Below are 14,028 nucleotides of genomic sequence, written 5' to 3' on the forward strand. Positions count from 1 at the left end.
GAAAGGTACCAGGTGTTGCACCTGTACCATAGTACTAAATCAACAAAGGAGCAAACAAGTACTTGTTTCTCTGTGTAAGAATGGAAAGGAAACCAGTGGAAAAGAGGACAGTTTTGCTTTATAAGAAACAAATGCAAGTCTGGAGTAAATTAAATGTTTTCAGCTTTCTAATCCTGGGGATTTAATGGCCTACAAATACTGTAAAGCAACAGAAATGTTAAAAGTTTATTCCCTACTGTCACTCTAAGTATGTCCTGACAGTACTGCTTTTCTACTGATGTGACTAGAGTTAAATGATACAGTGCTCCTTCTTTGTTCTACTTCACAGCTGGCAAAAGGCAATCTTGCAGTAAGACTGCAAATGGTGCATGTTTCCTGCTAAACTTCAAACTACTTCACATGAAGTTTAAATAGTTATTACATCCTGTTTTAATACTTAGCAAATTTACCCCATTTAGGCATCAGCAGACTAATGCCACACATATTAAGTATCTCAGAAAGTAAAAACGGCAGACCCAGGTGTCCACCCTTAATCATGAGTCCAGATCTGTGGAAACCCTTCTGTCAACCTGAACATGGTTAGTAACTGTTAGGAACATTCTCCTTTTCAAACTTGGCAATATAAAAGGAACTTCATTTCTATATCTATCACTCTGGTAACAGTACTACCAAGAGGTGATTCATCACGTTCCTTCCCCAAAAAAGATTTATTACTAAACATGTATTAGATTATAAAAGTTGCTGCCACTACTAATTCCCTTGTTTTATAATTCCTTCCAAGCCCTGCATCTCTTTTATTCTCTCTCGTGGTGAGAAGATGTACTATTCATCCATTTGGAAAAGCACAAAATCATCAATTATTTTTCTTAAAAATAGCAAGGATCATTATCATTCTTCTAGCCAGGTTTAAGGGTAACTGCAGTGTCCTGCTTCGATAGATTGTGGTTCTACTTGTTTATCCACACTTTCATTTCAGCTAGTAGCTTATGCTGTACAAACACAGCTGCCTGAAAAAAACAACAGATCCAAGTCAGTTCTGGAACCCATATATCTATATATGAACACAGATGCTTGTATGGAACAGTATGTCCCAGGTGTAAAAAGACTTCGGAAATAGCAGGTTATGATTACCAATGTGTAAAATCGGTTCCCTAGAGATCCCTCGGGTATTACCAGTACTGGGTCTGGCTGAAGAGTTTTAAATACATTTATGACTTCCTCAGTGTATAACACATCACCCCTTGATAAATGTTAGTTATTTCTCACCGAAGCCATGTTATTATAAAAGAATTTCTGTAGTAATTCTTTGAACTATTTACAACTGTAAAAACATTTCCATACAATATGTGTCTATCACAGTTGAACAAATCTTTAGAACATTTGTGGCCTACCTGGTCTATAATATTGGCACTGAAGATGGCTTCTTCCATGTGTCTTTCATCAGATTTTATTACTGATCGTATACTGTTCACTACGTGACGTACTTCTGGAGGGAGATTACAGTTTGAATGTTCCAAAAATTTTGCCACTAAAATTTTTGTATCTTTATAGGCCTTAAGGTCCACTAAAGAGTGTGGTCGTTCTTTTGAGACTGTTTGCAAAGCCTTTGGCTTTAAATGTAGATCAATGTTTCTTGTATCCCTCTGTTTTCCAGTTGGTAGGAAACTGCTCAAAGAATGCTGACAAGCAGAGGCAGCCATATGAGAACCAGAAACAGGAACTAAAAAAGGGGGGGAAGAATATCTTTAAAGTAATAGTTTGATGATTTTTTAAAGAAGAAAAAAAAAAGCAAGTCAAGAGTTGTCACATAAGGTTTTACTTAGTTTTTTTTTTTCTTTCTTTTTTTTCTGGAGATAACAACAATATGTAATCAAGGAAACACTCCAAAAATGGGTAATTTTAACCAAAAGTTGCGTTACGATTCACTTTCATGAGGAAGAAAGACTGCATTTACGTGACTGAGTGGGTAATTAAAATACTTCATAAATTTCCAACATTTTTGTTACGCCCACTTTCAGGGATTTCAGTTGACATTAATGGTAAGGGGAAACACCAACTACAGTGTTATACATGTAGCTTGCAATGTTTTAGCTTGCCTGTCTGAAAGAACTTAGTTCCTCTTACTTCTAGTTAGACCTCAAAAATATGAACAGTGAATATGAGAGATCAGCAAGAAATAGAGATAGCAAAAAGTAAACTCAAATGGAGACTTCAGTCACAGTATTTGTGATTTGTGATCAAAGGCTGCTTCCAAAAAAACTGCAACTGTAGCTCTGTAACAGAATGCCTGGGTGCGGGAACAATCAATTTTCCTTTTTCCCAATATGCTGTGAGACAAACAAACCCCATCCACTGCATTAAGTACAAGAAGCAGGATTCTGTCAGTAGGTGAGCTCTGTGAATGTGTGTAAGTATGACTGCATCGGTGTTGTACATCATGCATGTATTGAGTGATTATTAAAGTGATTTTTACCCCAAATTTTCGTGATCTTATTTTCTGTATCAAAAGCTTATTTAAATTATTTTTTTTAAAAAGAAAGAAACCCGCCTTAGAAAACTGATCTCACCTGTTTCTAATGTAGCTGACGATCCTGCATCTTGATGCTGTCTACATACAGGACTCCAGGCACAATGATCACCTTGAAAGAAAGAGCCAAAAAGAGCACTATCAAGCTCTGTTATCCTCTGTTGAAAGCAAGGAAAAAATACATTTGGATCTTTTATAATCACCTTTACAGAATGAATCTACTCAGATGAAATACTACTTGCAAAATGTCCATTTGTGAAGAGAAACTACTATATACAGAAATGTCCTTTCAGCTATTAAATAAGCACAAACAGAAAAATACAGTTCCTTGCTTGATGGTTTCCTCTCTGTTATGCAGCTCACAGCTGACGTATTTCAGGCCTAGGTACTGAAGTTATAGAAGGCTCAATGATTTCTAGGGGCAGAATTCAGACCACACTGTATTTCCTTGGCAAACAGTTTACCTTTTTTTTAAAAAAAAAGGAGAAGCAGGAAAGATGAAGCCCTTATTTCTATAAAAATAGTGTTGTTTTCTTTTTTTTAAGAATATATTTTCATTCTTTGCAGAACACATTCTGTGGTGGATAGATCAAATTGATGGGTAGGCTGACCACTATGGTTACTGCTGATGCAATTAATAACAAACAGAGCATCTGAACACAGCTCTGAACATAGCTGCCTTCTAATGAGAGTGTTTCTGTGGCGCCAGCACAGATCAGTGATCATGAGATCACATGACACGTAATTATCAGCACAGTCTTTGTGATCTCAGGCTTGTGACAGTCAAGGTGAAATAAAATATTTGCTCCCATATTTGCTATGTCTGTTTACATCTGTTTTCAGAACTGAAAACTATTTTAGACTTCTTAGTATAATAGGTTTTCTTCCATCTCTTCTGGGAAGGTTTGTCATGAAAAGCTGGCTTAATCCTTTCTGGCAGAGAGAACAATTCAATGAAGTCAAACATAAGATGCTACAAACACAGAAAAGTTGTGAGAAATTAAGAGACAGCCACTATTATGTCCTTCATTTTCCTTTCCACTGCACATTGCACTGGAGTCATACAGATGGTTGTGAAATACAGCACTAACACAGCATACATAGCAGGTTTACACTTACTTTTAACCTCTCTTGACTCATACTGCGACACATTTAAGCTTGTAAACTACATTAAGTGTGCTCCAAATCTTCCACATCTATCAGTGTTACCGGTGCCATACATTATCTGCTGCACAGGGTTTTTCTTACCAAAATTGTAATATTACATAACGTATGGCCCGCAGAATTATGAGCATTTATCATACATACCTTACGTATATAAAATCACTACATAACTATGAGAAGTATTAGTAAGCGTTTCAGAATTTTGCAGTAGAATCTCTAGAGCAGCAGTCAGTCATGAAAAATCTAGATGCTGCCACAAACAGCTGGTATGTGGTAAACTGTGCCACTTCCAATCTGTGTGATTTCCAAGTAATTGACAATGAAAAGTAGAGTGAGGAAGGTGAGCGAAGTAGTGAAAAATTTCAGACTAAAATTTTGGTAAACTCTTTTGTGCCAAAAATATTAATGAAAGAAAGATACAAATCTAAACTCAAATGCCTCTCTTAAACATTTCATTTTAAGGATCTTCAGTATGCAGAGCAGCAAACTAGGCCAGCACAAACACTCCGAGTTACTCCTCATAATCCCCCTTTGCCATGTGTATATCAGTATTTCTAGAACCATCTCTGCTTCGTTATTAAAATCTTTGTTAAACCCAGTTAAATCTCTGTAACGTTCAACTCTTGTTCTCAGCTCATGTACGGCTAGGAACTTGGAAATTAATCAAAGTAATTCCCATAAGAAGAGTTAGTTAAATAATGCCACTCCTCCAGAAGAGATGATGGATGTATTTAGGACACGTAAAAATAAAGGCAGAGCATCTGTTATGGCAGGTGTCCCAGAAGTCAGCTAGAGAACATAGATATGGCTGCCTACATTAGTATCTCTGTCAAACACTACTCAAAGAGCATATGGAGCACAATATGGAAAACTTGCAGAGTGTAATCCAGAAGAGAAAGAGCTGTTCTTCTCACATTTGGCTCAGGAGAAAGGATTCAGAAATTCCTACTTACTGTCTGCACAACAGCTTCGTAGCACCTATATATCCTAGCAGATTAAATTTCATAAAATAAACACAGATTTCTGGATTAAAGATATACATTTCCTCGACAGCATGCTGAGACCAGATTTCTAAAGGTATAAGACAGTCAATTACTGAACTAGGTATGAGGTCTCTGAAATTCATATGAAGAGAATAATGATGCAGAAAAACCCACAACAGAATCAACACTTCTAAATAAAACTAGCTGTTTCAGCATTTCATCTACTTCCATTTTGAGGCAGTCAGTTCTTCCCACAGATACCTTAGAAAGCCCAGTGAATGCTTCTGTATCAGCACAATCTGCCTAATATCATACAAAGACTTCATTTTTGTTCTCAGATCACTTCTCCATGTTAACCCCTCCAAACAGCTTACATCCCTTCATAAAACCTGTACTTCTCAAGTGCTTTAGACACTTCCATATTCCTGCTATTATTTATCAAAAACTCCCTACTAAATCAAACATACATTTTCCACTAACAAGCAGATTTTTATAAAGATACGGTGTTCAGCTAATAATTCCTCTCTTCTCCCCTACTTGTCTAAAAGGAGATTCGTAACAGATGCTTATCTTCAACAGTCACAAGCTCTCCTTTTCCTTCATCACCTTGTTGTATGCCTCATCTCTCCTTTCTTACTCTAAAACTTTTCACGATACAGTCCAATACAGTCACATTGTGACTGCCTCTGAAATGAAACTGTCAATGTCAGTGTCACCTTCAGGAAACACAACCTGCTGTATTAAGAGCATGACAGCTCAATTAATCATTTCCCAAATAGACCACAGCTACTATTCAACCATTTGGTTTAGTTTCTCAGTATAACAGAAATAGAGAAGTGGAAGCATCTACTCAGGAGATGGCTTTCTGACAAGTGCAGAAAGGCTGGTACAATTCAGAAAATACAAAATTAATTTCACTGTCACTTTTTATCACCTTCATTCTTAAAAAAATTCAAATCTAGAACATGTGCATGGAACTAAATTCCTCACATGTAAGTCAACACAGTAAAAGGTTTCAAATAATTTCCAGCCACACCAATTGCATAAATCCAACACCCCTCAGTTGTTCCACGCCCCATCAGCCTTGTTGTACTACACCTACCTTCTATATAAGACGAACACGATACAGGATCACTAGTTGATCGGACAATATTTGAAATTCGGTACTTTGTAACATGATGCTGCTGGACAGTACTCTCAGAACTGCTCGCATACGATGAAGTATTTGCAGGCCCAAAACAGGGAGCAGTGTGGGGAGGGACAGGAGGCTGGCTAAAGACCCCACAGCAGGTTTTCATTTGTTTCAAATGCAATGTGACACTGCCTTCTTGAGCAGTACTTCGCAGTTCTCTTTCTGAGGGGTTGAAATTCTCTGATGAACAGTCTGAGGATCGGCCGTGGGCACAGTTTTCATTTTCCTGTCCTTGAGACTTGTCCATAGAGACTCTGCTGTGCAAACTGACATCCTCATCAGGAAAACCTTCGGAGCGAGTTCTGTGGAACCTGCAGCGGGTGCTGTAGTCCAGACTGCTGCAGCTCCAGCCCGTAGCCCCTTTGCAGTGTGTACAGGAGGGAGAAAAATCTGAAGAACGGAGAGATCCTTGAACTTCCAGCGAACAAAGATCTTCAGAGGAGCAGCTATGGTCTGGGATTTCAGCAGTTTCGGAGGTCATCAATGAGGTGCTCTCAACAGAAACTGTAAAACAAGAGATTCAGAGAAAAATAAAGGCTTCACGCCTCTTCCTCCCTTCAATTTCATCATATAGATGTTATGAATGAAAATGTCTTCTTGTATGAAAATAAGTATTTGGCTCTGCACTATTCCCAAATTTGTGACATCTACATTATAATTTTAACATTATATTAAAAATGCATCTTATGCACTGCTAAAGCTGCAGTAGTTGACCAGATCATTTATACTTGCGATAGGTCCCCCAAAATTTTTTTACCGAACGAGATTATTCTTTTTCAACATATTCCATTTAGCTGGGACTACTGAGTTTAAAACGCCCTCTACACCAACAAATATGTTAAGGAAACCTCTTTTAGTGACTCTTAAACACGCTCTGTGCTGCTACTCATCTATGTCATTGACATCTGTTCTTTGGGCAGCAAGTTTCTTGTCCCAGCTTCTAGAAGCCATGCATGAGGAAGCTATATGGACTATCAGATTAGCACCCCTCGCTGCTGACAATGAGAAACAAACTGCCGGTTACGAGCATGATTCTTCAAAAAGAAATGACAGTTGCTGTATCTGCCTCAGAGGCTTTAATCAAAATGAGTATATTTCCAGGGGAGCTACAGGGCACACTTTGTTAAAAACAACTCCTCTTTGATTTCCTCTGTGTTTCCAGCCGTATCTGTTTATGGCTAGGAAAAGGTTCTTGCCGTGAACAATCTGGAAGCAAATCCTGCTTTCTCCACTGGGAATGGCAGAAGAAAAGGAAAAGTCCACTCAGAAATCTAGTGCTCTCTCTTTTTCAATAACGCTATGATTACCTTGCGTGCTGAAACCCAGGGTCACATTCCTCTCACCCAAGCTTGATTCAGATACTTGCTGATCAGTACCAGTGACCTAAATGAAAATTATTCAGTGAAACAGCACATCAATGTACAGCTTACCAAAACGAAGTACAGCACTAATAATCTGAACAATACATCTGGCACCATGAAATGACTATCTGCTGCTATTCAGATTGAAAAATATTTACAATGTCTTTGCGTCAGGAAAAACCCAGCAAAAGAACATGCTTGAAGCAATTTTTCACTTTTCTAGAATCTACAGGCTAAATTCATCTTGAATACACATGCAGCTGGTGTTGCAGACCCATTTTACCCAACACATGCATTTGCAGTGCTTAAAACTAATGGTGTCACTAGGAGCAAACTCTTCTCAATACCATGCATTTTTCCATACTATGTTTATTCCCCAGACATGACACCACGTTGTATCACCCCAAAATAGGATAGAGAATAACAATTAATGATAAAAACAAGCATAGGAGATTTATTTTTCTCTGGTTATTTTACAAGATGTTAACATCCACTGTATTTCTAAGCTCTCTTACAACACTCACCCAAGCCGGCCAAGGTATGGTGCTCTCCAGCCTATCAGAGATTTCTTTTAGAGTCACCTTTTTTCCTAAGGAATGAATCTAAGTGGGTAACTTCCCTTCACTTTTGAGAATTATGTGAACAAAACTCAGAATTAGCCCTGCTGATCCATAAACTTGATGCACAAAGAACTAAAATTTAGGAAATTTTCCTTCTACTGATTTTAACAGATGTTGGATTGAACCTTGCTGCCAACCTCATTAGATTTTCAGCAGTTCTTTGTGGTCATGATTGGTATTAGGAAAAAAAAAAGGTTCCAATAAATAACTCGTAGCAACATACAAAAAATATCCAAAGACAAAGAGATTGAGAGATTGATACCATCTTTAGTAGAAAGCATCTAATCTGTTTCTGTAGGGCCACAATTAACTAGTAAAAGCTCATTACTAATAATTACAGACTTAAGAAATAACCATCAATCACTTCTTTGAAAACCTTTTAGTCAAGAGTTTGATTTGTATCTGGCCTTCTAAAAAATTGGATTTGACACTATTACTCTGAACCTATTAAGAAAAAAGCTTCCAACACACATGCCAATGTAGATTAAAGCATATACACGCCTAAATTACTGTGCCCACTCTTTTATATATATCTATTTATCCATACCTTACTATGATAAAATGGTCAAAAAACATTTTTGTGATAGAATTTTAAAAAGTGATTCTAAGAGTTTGCAAATATAATTAAAAAAAGAAGTACCAACAACATTTTACCTCAGCAATATATGGATAGGGGATTTGGAAACAAAGAAAACGCAAAATTAGTCATATTTTTAAAAATATAGTTGCAATTTTTTTGATTGTCTTTCTTCACTGAAGCAAATTTGTATGTGGTAAAAAATCTGTGGTGTCATTCTAAGTTGCAGACCACTTCGGGGAACTCACAGTGGAACTGCTCACCCTGCTTCCTCAATCCAGCACAACAGATTCATGTGTGTATAGCCTTTAGAAAATGTTTTTTTTTTTCACTACACTGGCATTTTAGAGAAGTTCTACTGCCTGTGCTGAAGTAACAGCCTTCTTCAGCTAGGAGATTTGCAATAAGTTTACTCTCAAAAATGGAAATTGTTTTATTTTCAGATCAGGAAACGGAAGAGCAACTTTACAGAAGCAAGTGTAAGCTTGTGAAAAGAATGTAAAGTTTGGGAAATGTTTTGTCCAAAGCAAGAAATGATCTTTGTTGCTGGAGAAAATTTGATCAGAAAATGAATATATTTAATTTCTCTAACTAGATTTTTTGATGAAATAATGTTTTAAAGGTGTTTGGTATTTGTTTGCTAGATTGTGTCATCAATTCTTAATCTCTGACAAAATAATTTTGCACACGAGAATCTAATGAGGTTTAGCAAAGCCAAAGGGGTTGCACGTGGGTCAAGACAATCCCGGATATGAGTCCAAACTGGGAAAAGAATTCATTGAGAGCAGCCCTGCAGAGAAGTACTTAGGGGTCCTGACTGATGAGAAGCTGGACATGAGCCTGCAGTGTGCCCCGGAAGACCAATGGTATCCTGGGCTGCATCACAAGAGGGGTGGCAGCAGGCAGAGGGAGGGGATTGTCTTTAATGATGACAATCTTTAAGGCCCCCTCCAGCCTAAGCCATTCTGTGATTCTATGGTAATATCTGCTGAGTAGCTGTGCTGAAATGTTTATTGACCTCCTACATTCTCTCAGTCAGCTGGCAGATGCAGTAACATTATCTAGTACCTCTGAAGTGGTCTAGCACCTATAAAATCAGTTATGTGCAAAGTTGAGGTTTTGGCAAATCTCTACTAGAGAAAAAGAACCATCTGTAGCTTTGATCTAGTAAATCTAAAAAAATTCTCAAATACACTTTACATGCATTCTGAATTGATTAATCTTGCTTGAGCAAAGGAGAATCATGGTTTTAATTGCAGGAGGTAACAGTGGCAAATTTATCTAGGTCACAGTTGCATACAGATGGCAGGTGGGCTTACACAGTTTACTGCACTGCCTATAGTAACAAAGATCATTAACTTGCACATCCTCAGATGTAAAGGTTGGCAAATAGTCACTAAGTTAACAACAGAAAAAAAGTGAGAAAAAACATGCTCTAAACAAATCTGTACAGCCTATAATATAGTAAAGCTTACAAAATAGTCACTGGTATAATTTACCCGGAACCGTAACCTGTCTGTTCTTTACTACATCCTCATCAGTTCTTCCCATGGAAAATTGTTTGGAAAGCTTTTTTTTTTCATGGTCATAAAACCAGAATTCCTAATCAGTACAGATGACAACAGCAATTCTTGTTTAGATGCAACCAGTTAAATTAGCATTGACATTTATTGTGCATGAAATGCATGAGTACTAATTTGATAGAATCTAATAAAACTCTAGGGAGTTCAATCCATCTAAAAACAAACAAAATCTATTGCTTGATGATCAGTAAAGAGATTAATAATTATTGTCGCATAATGGTTCCCAGAAGCACTTCTGTAGCTAAAGCTCTGCTACGATTACCATTGCAAAGTCTGTGAGAGATTTATATATCTAGTTATTTCAGTTCAGTTTGCCCTGTGGCTTGATGCATACTAAAAGGGAACATTTGTACCACGTAAGAATATAGGGCTACATCTGATTCGTCTTGAAGACCTAAAACTGTCTTAGACTTTGGCTCTATTCCTTCATTTACAGATTCACTGGGACACTGACTGCAAAAAATATTAGAACTTCTGCCATCGAGAAAAGCATACAACTACAAAGTTGCTCTGCAGGCTTTAGTTAGCAATGACAATATATCTCACTTCTGATACTGAGCTCCTTTGCTCCTACAAGCCTTCCTAACCAGCCACTACCAGGCATACATACACTTACTATGTAGTTACCACCACTTAGTAATTTAAAATCACCAGTCCTTATCATTGTGTGACAAACACTTTTGGAACTCAGATAGCCCCAGATGAATAGGCAAGGTAATGACACAGACCCCAGGCACCAAAAAATAGAAGTTAGTATATCTGCATATCAACTCTGGTGCTTTCCTAGCAAGAACATGACTTTGCTACTTTAAATTACATCATTACATTTTTGTCAGATACTAATGTTATTGTGCTATAGGATGTTGATGTACACAGAAAGTGAAATCTCAGTTACAAAAGTGCCCAAAGTGATTTTGTGTTCAAGTATAGACTCTTTTCTAAACCTTAGTGAGCACCACATATAAATCCTTTTCACATACGATTCTTCTCTCCCCCTCAATACATCTGTAATTCAGATTGTTTCTGCCAATTTTTTAAATTAATTTCTGAAAAACATCAGCTCCTCCAGGACGTGCAGGTTCCTCTGACTTACTGTGAAGTCAAAACAATGGAACACTGATAAAACACACTTTGGCCTCAGAAACTCCAATTTTGCTGTTCAGGAAAAAACCTGCAACCAGTCTGTATAAGTTCACTTTATGTAGGCTTGTATATTTTAGCAGACAGTGGAGAGCAGATAGGAGGAAAGAAATTGAAAAGTTGTCAGAAGCTGCTTTGTCAGTGAAGTTAGTTGCAAAATTAGGCATATCCGGAGCTTTCTTAAATTGTATTCTTGTCAGGGACTGTGCAAATAAACTTTTTTTTTCCTCAGACACTTTGTGAATAGTCTTACTAATCTTCTTGCATGTAACTGCATTTATGTATTGTTTTTTTTTGCCATTGTTGCTTGTTTGTTTCCGTGTTTTCTGCTGCGGTGGGTTTCCCCAGTGTGAAAGAATCACTAGCAATTTCTTCATTTTGGGGAAATGCAAAGTACAGTATGCTATTAATACCCAATGTGCAATATCAATATTGTATTAACTCCTTGAGTTTTTACTAAATTCTCCCATAAATTAGAGTTTATAAAAACAAATATAATCATTTAGAAGGCCGTTCCAGCCTATTCAGTGATCACATATGACTTCAAAGAAAACTCTATGCAAAGTAGCTTAGGTTGTACATAGATACATTATGATTCTAGTTTGACTAGAGCTGCCGCTGTATAGTAAAACGCAAGTCAAAATGTATAATGCAAGTATTTGTCTGAAATATAATGGATCCTTTCTCATAGTTCCAAATAAAGGCTTTATATACTCTGAGGAGTATTTAGATTATTTTCACTGAGAATTTGGAGACTATGAAATAAATTCCCTTCAGCTTGCCTTACCTGACTGGCAGGAGTTTCTCCAATCACTGCCTCGTACGGAGGTGGCAGCTCAGTTGGATACAGCATTCCTGGGCTGTTAATGGTGACTTCATACAAAGCACTGAATGGGGAATGAGGAAATTCCAAGTGGAGACTTCTGCTTAAAAATACAAACAAGGAAACTTAGCTATTACAAAATTACATTCTATTTACTTGGCATACTAATACCTGTATCACGATAACGTAGAGCTTTCTCTGAATTCAAAGCCAGTATAGTACAAAGAATCAACTGATGCAATTCATAAGACAGCCAAAATGAAGCCTTCATTCATCTTTTAGCATTATAAACTGTGTTTCATTTTGGACACCAGCCATCTGTCCCAGTCCTTTTCTGTCACTACTGCCCTTCACTACTCCACAATAATGCATATACAGAACAATGATTTCCTTAGAAAATTAAATCTCACATTCAACCTCAAGTGTACCATGTTAATTGTAAAAGGATTACTTATAAGCTCATTCGTGCTTTAAGTCCAGATATTGTTATCCTTGTCGTTGCCAAGTTCAATCACTTCTCTATCACAACAGTGCTTTAAGACAAATATTTCCATGCGCGTCCTAACAAGTTTTCAAAATATGTATGTAATCTCTCAGGGAAAGAAGCAGCTAATAAAAGTGTAGGGCATTACCCTGCTTCATATTCTTTGAAAGAGTTTCATAGTCTGTAGCTAAGAACTATGGAAAAACTAAGAACAGGTAAGAAGAATCACCTCTGTGCCTCTACCACAGGTGTGCAGGTATATTCCGGTGGGTAGTAGGGTGGAGGTGGTATTGGTGGGATGAACTCATCAAAATCCAAAGTTTGATGCAGAACAGTCCCATGTGGAGTCATGCAGTCTGGATTGGCAGAATGTGGCCGCTGTGGCAGAAACTGAAAATGAATAGGTGTAGTTCCTTCAGATGGTAGAAATAAAAACATTTCCAATAATAAGAATTGTAATTAAAGGTCAGTTTTAGCAACTCTGACCAATATCTGATTTCATTAATATCCATACTGAAATGGTAGACACTTCTGGAAGCATAAAAATATGTGAGATCAGTGAGGAATGAGAGTCAAATTACTAAAATATAAAGCAAGGTTTTACTAAAGACAAAGAGATATCTACCTCAAAATCAATTACTCCTAGGGTGGAAAACACAGGCATTTCAAATTAAATAACATTTCAAGAACCGGTTACATCTTGTAATACAATTCTATTCTAACACTACATAGCCAGCGCTATTTTAATAATTAACAATAAATAGAACTAGTAAAATAACTGTTTGCATAGTTTTGCTTCCAATCTGAAAAACCTTGTGCTTCAGACAAAACCAAACAAACCCCTGAATAAAACGAACTAGAAATCTGCTGCTATATATTTATTTGATTTTGACTACAGGCACTATATTTTTCACAAAAAAAAAAGCAGCAGTTATAACTATTCTTTATTATTATTATAAAATATTCGTAATAAATGTTTATAGTTTGGTGATACAGACAGAGCACACATGCTAAATTAAGGTTTGAAATACTGGTATGAATGTAAGAAAAACATTTATTCTATCTGAACATCTCAAAACTAGAAAAAAATAACTGCAATGAATAATAAAAAGTAATAACACTGTGGAGTACTGTACATGTTTGTGATAAGAAACTAATCAGCTTCTAGCATGGCAGTGATATCAAGACATCTTTCTGATACTGACAGTAGGAAGTTAAAAAAAAACTTTCTATCAAAGTCTTAAACTGCTTGAAGATCAAATACAGACCATTCTGCAGATCGCATGGAACCCAGATGCCCTGGCCTGGCTTTATATGGTTGCCATGGAGAAAGAGGGATTTACAATCAAAAATGATAGAATCCTTCCTTCTTCAGACAAGACGCCGTCTGTGCTGTCATACCACTATTTTGGATCAATAGGTAACCTGGTCTTCAGCTCTTGCCTTTTAAAACCAGTGAGGTAAGAAAATTTGCTAGAGGCATATTTGTCTTTTAACACTGAAACGTGTGAACTGTTGTCTCATTACATCATTACTATTTTTTAGATAAATGATGGAGACTGAAAAAGCATTTT

General features: G+C 36.9%; 1 protein-coding gene across 9 annotated transcripts in view; it reads right to left on the reverse strand.

Annotated features, from left to right (window-relative positions):
* The window catches only part of FAM189A1 (family with sequence similarity 189 member A1), a 216,849-nt gene that overhangs the window by 111,250 nt on the left and 91,571 nt on the right, over positions 1–14,028 (reverse strand). For 8 of the 9 annotated variants that reach the window (XR_002441857.1, XR_002441854.1, XR_002441856.1 and 5 more), the window contains exons 6-11: positions 12,684–12,844; positions 11,935–12,073; positions 7,174–7,249; positions 5,777–6,370; positions 2,568–2,639; positions 1,392–1,720 (exon numbers count right to left, since the gene is read on the reverse strand). Coding sequence is in view for 1 of the 9 variants with exons in the window: in XM_021407593.1 (XP_021263268.1) it covers positions 1,392–1,720; positions 2,568–2,639; positions 5,777–6,370; positions 7,174–7,249; positions 11,935–12,073; positions 12,684–12,844 (1,371 nt within the window). In the remaining 8 variants the exon portion in view is untranslated. The remainder of the gene's footprint in view (positions 1–1,391; positions 1,721–2,567; positions 2,640–5,776; positions 6,371–7,173; positions 7,250–11,934; positions 12,074–12,683; positions 12,845–14,028) is intronic. The other variant, XR_002441859.1, reaches the window with a different exon arrangement.

Source organism: Numida meleagris, chromosome 9 (assembly GCF_002078875.1).
Source record: "Numida meleagris isolate 19003 breed g44 Domestic line chromosome 9, NumMel1.0, whole genome shotgun sequence".
In the NCBI taxonomy this organism is placed as follows: Eukaryota; Metazoa; Chordata; class Aves; order Galliformes; family Numididae; genus Numida; species Numida meleagris.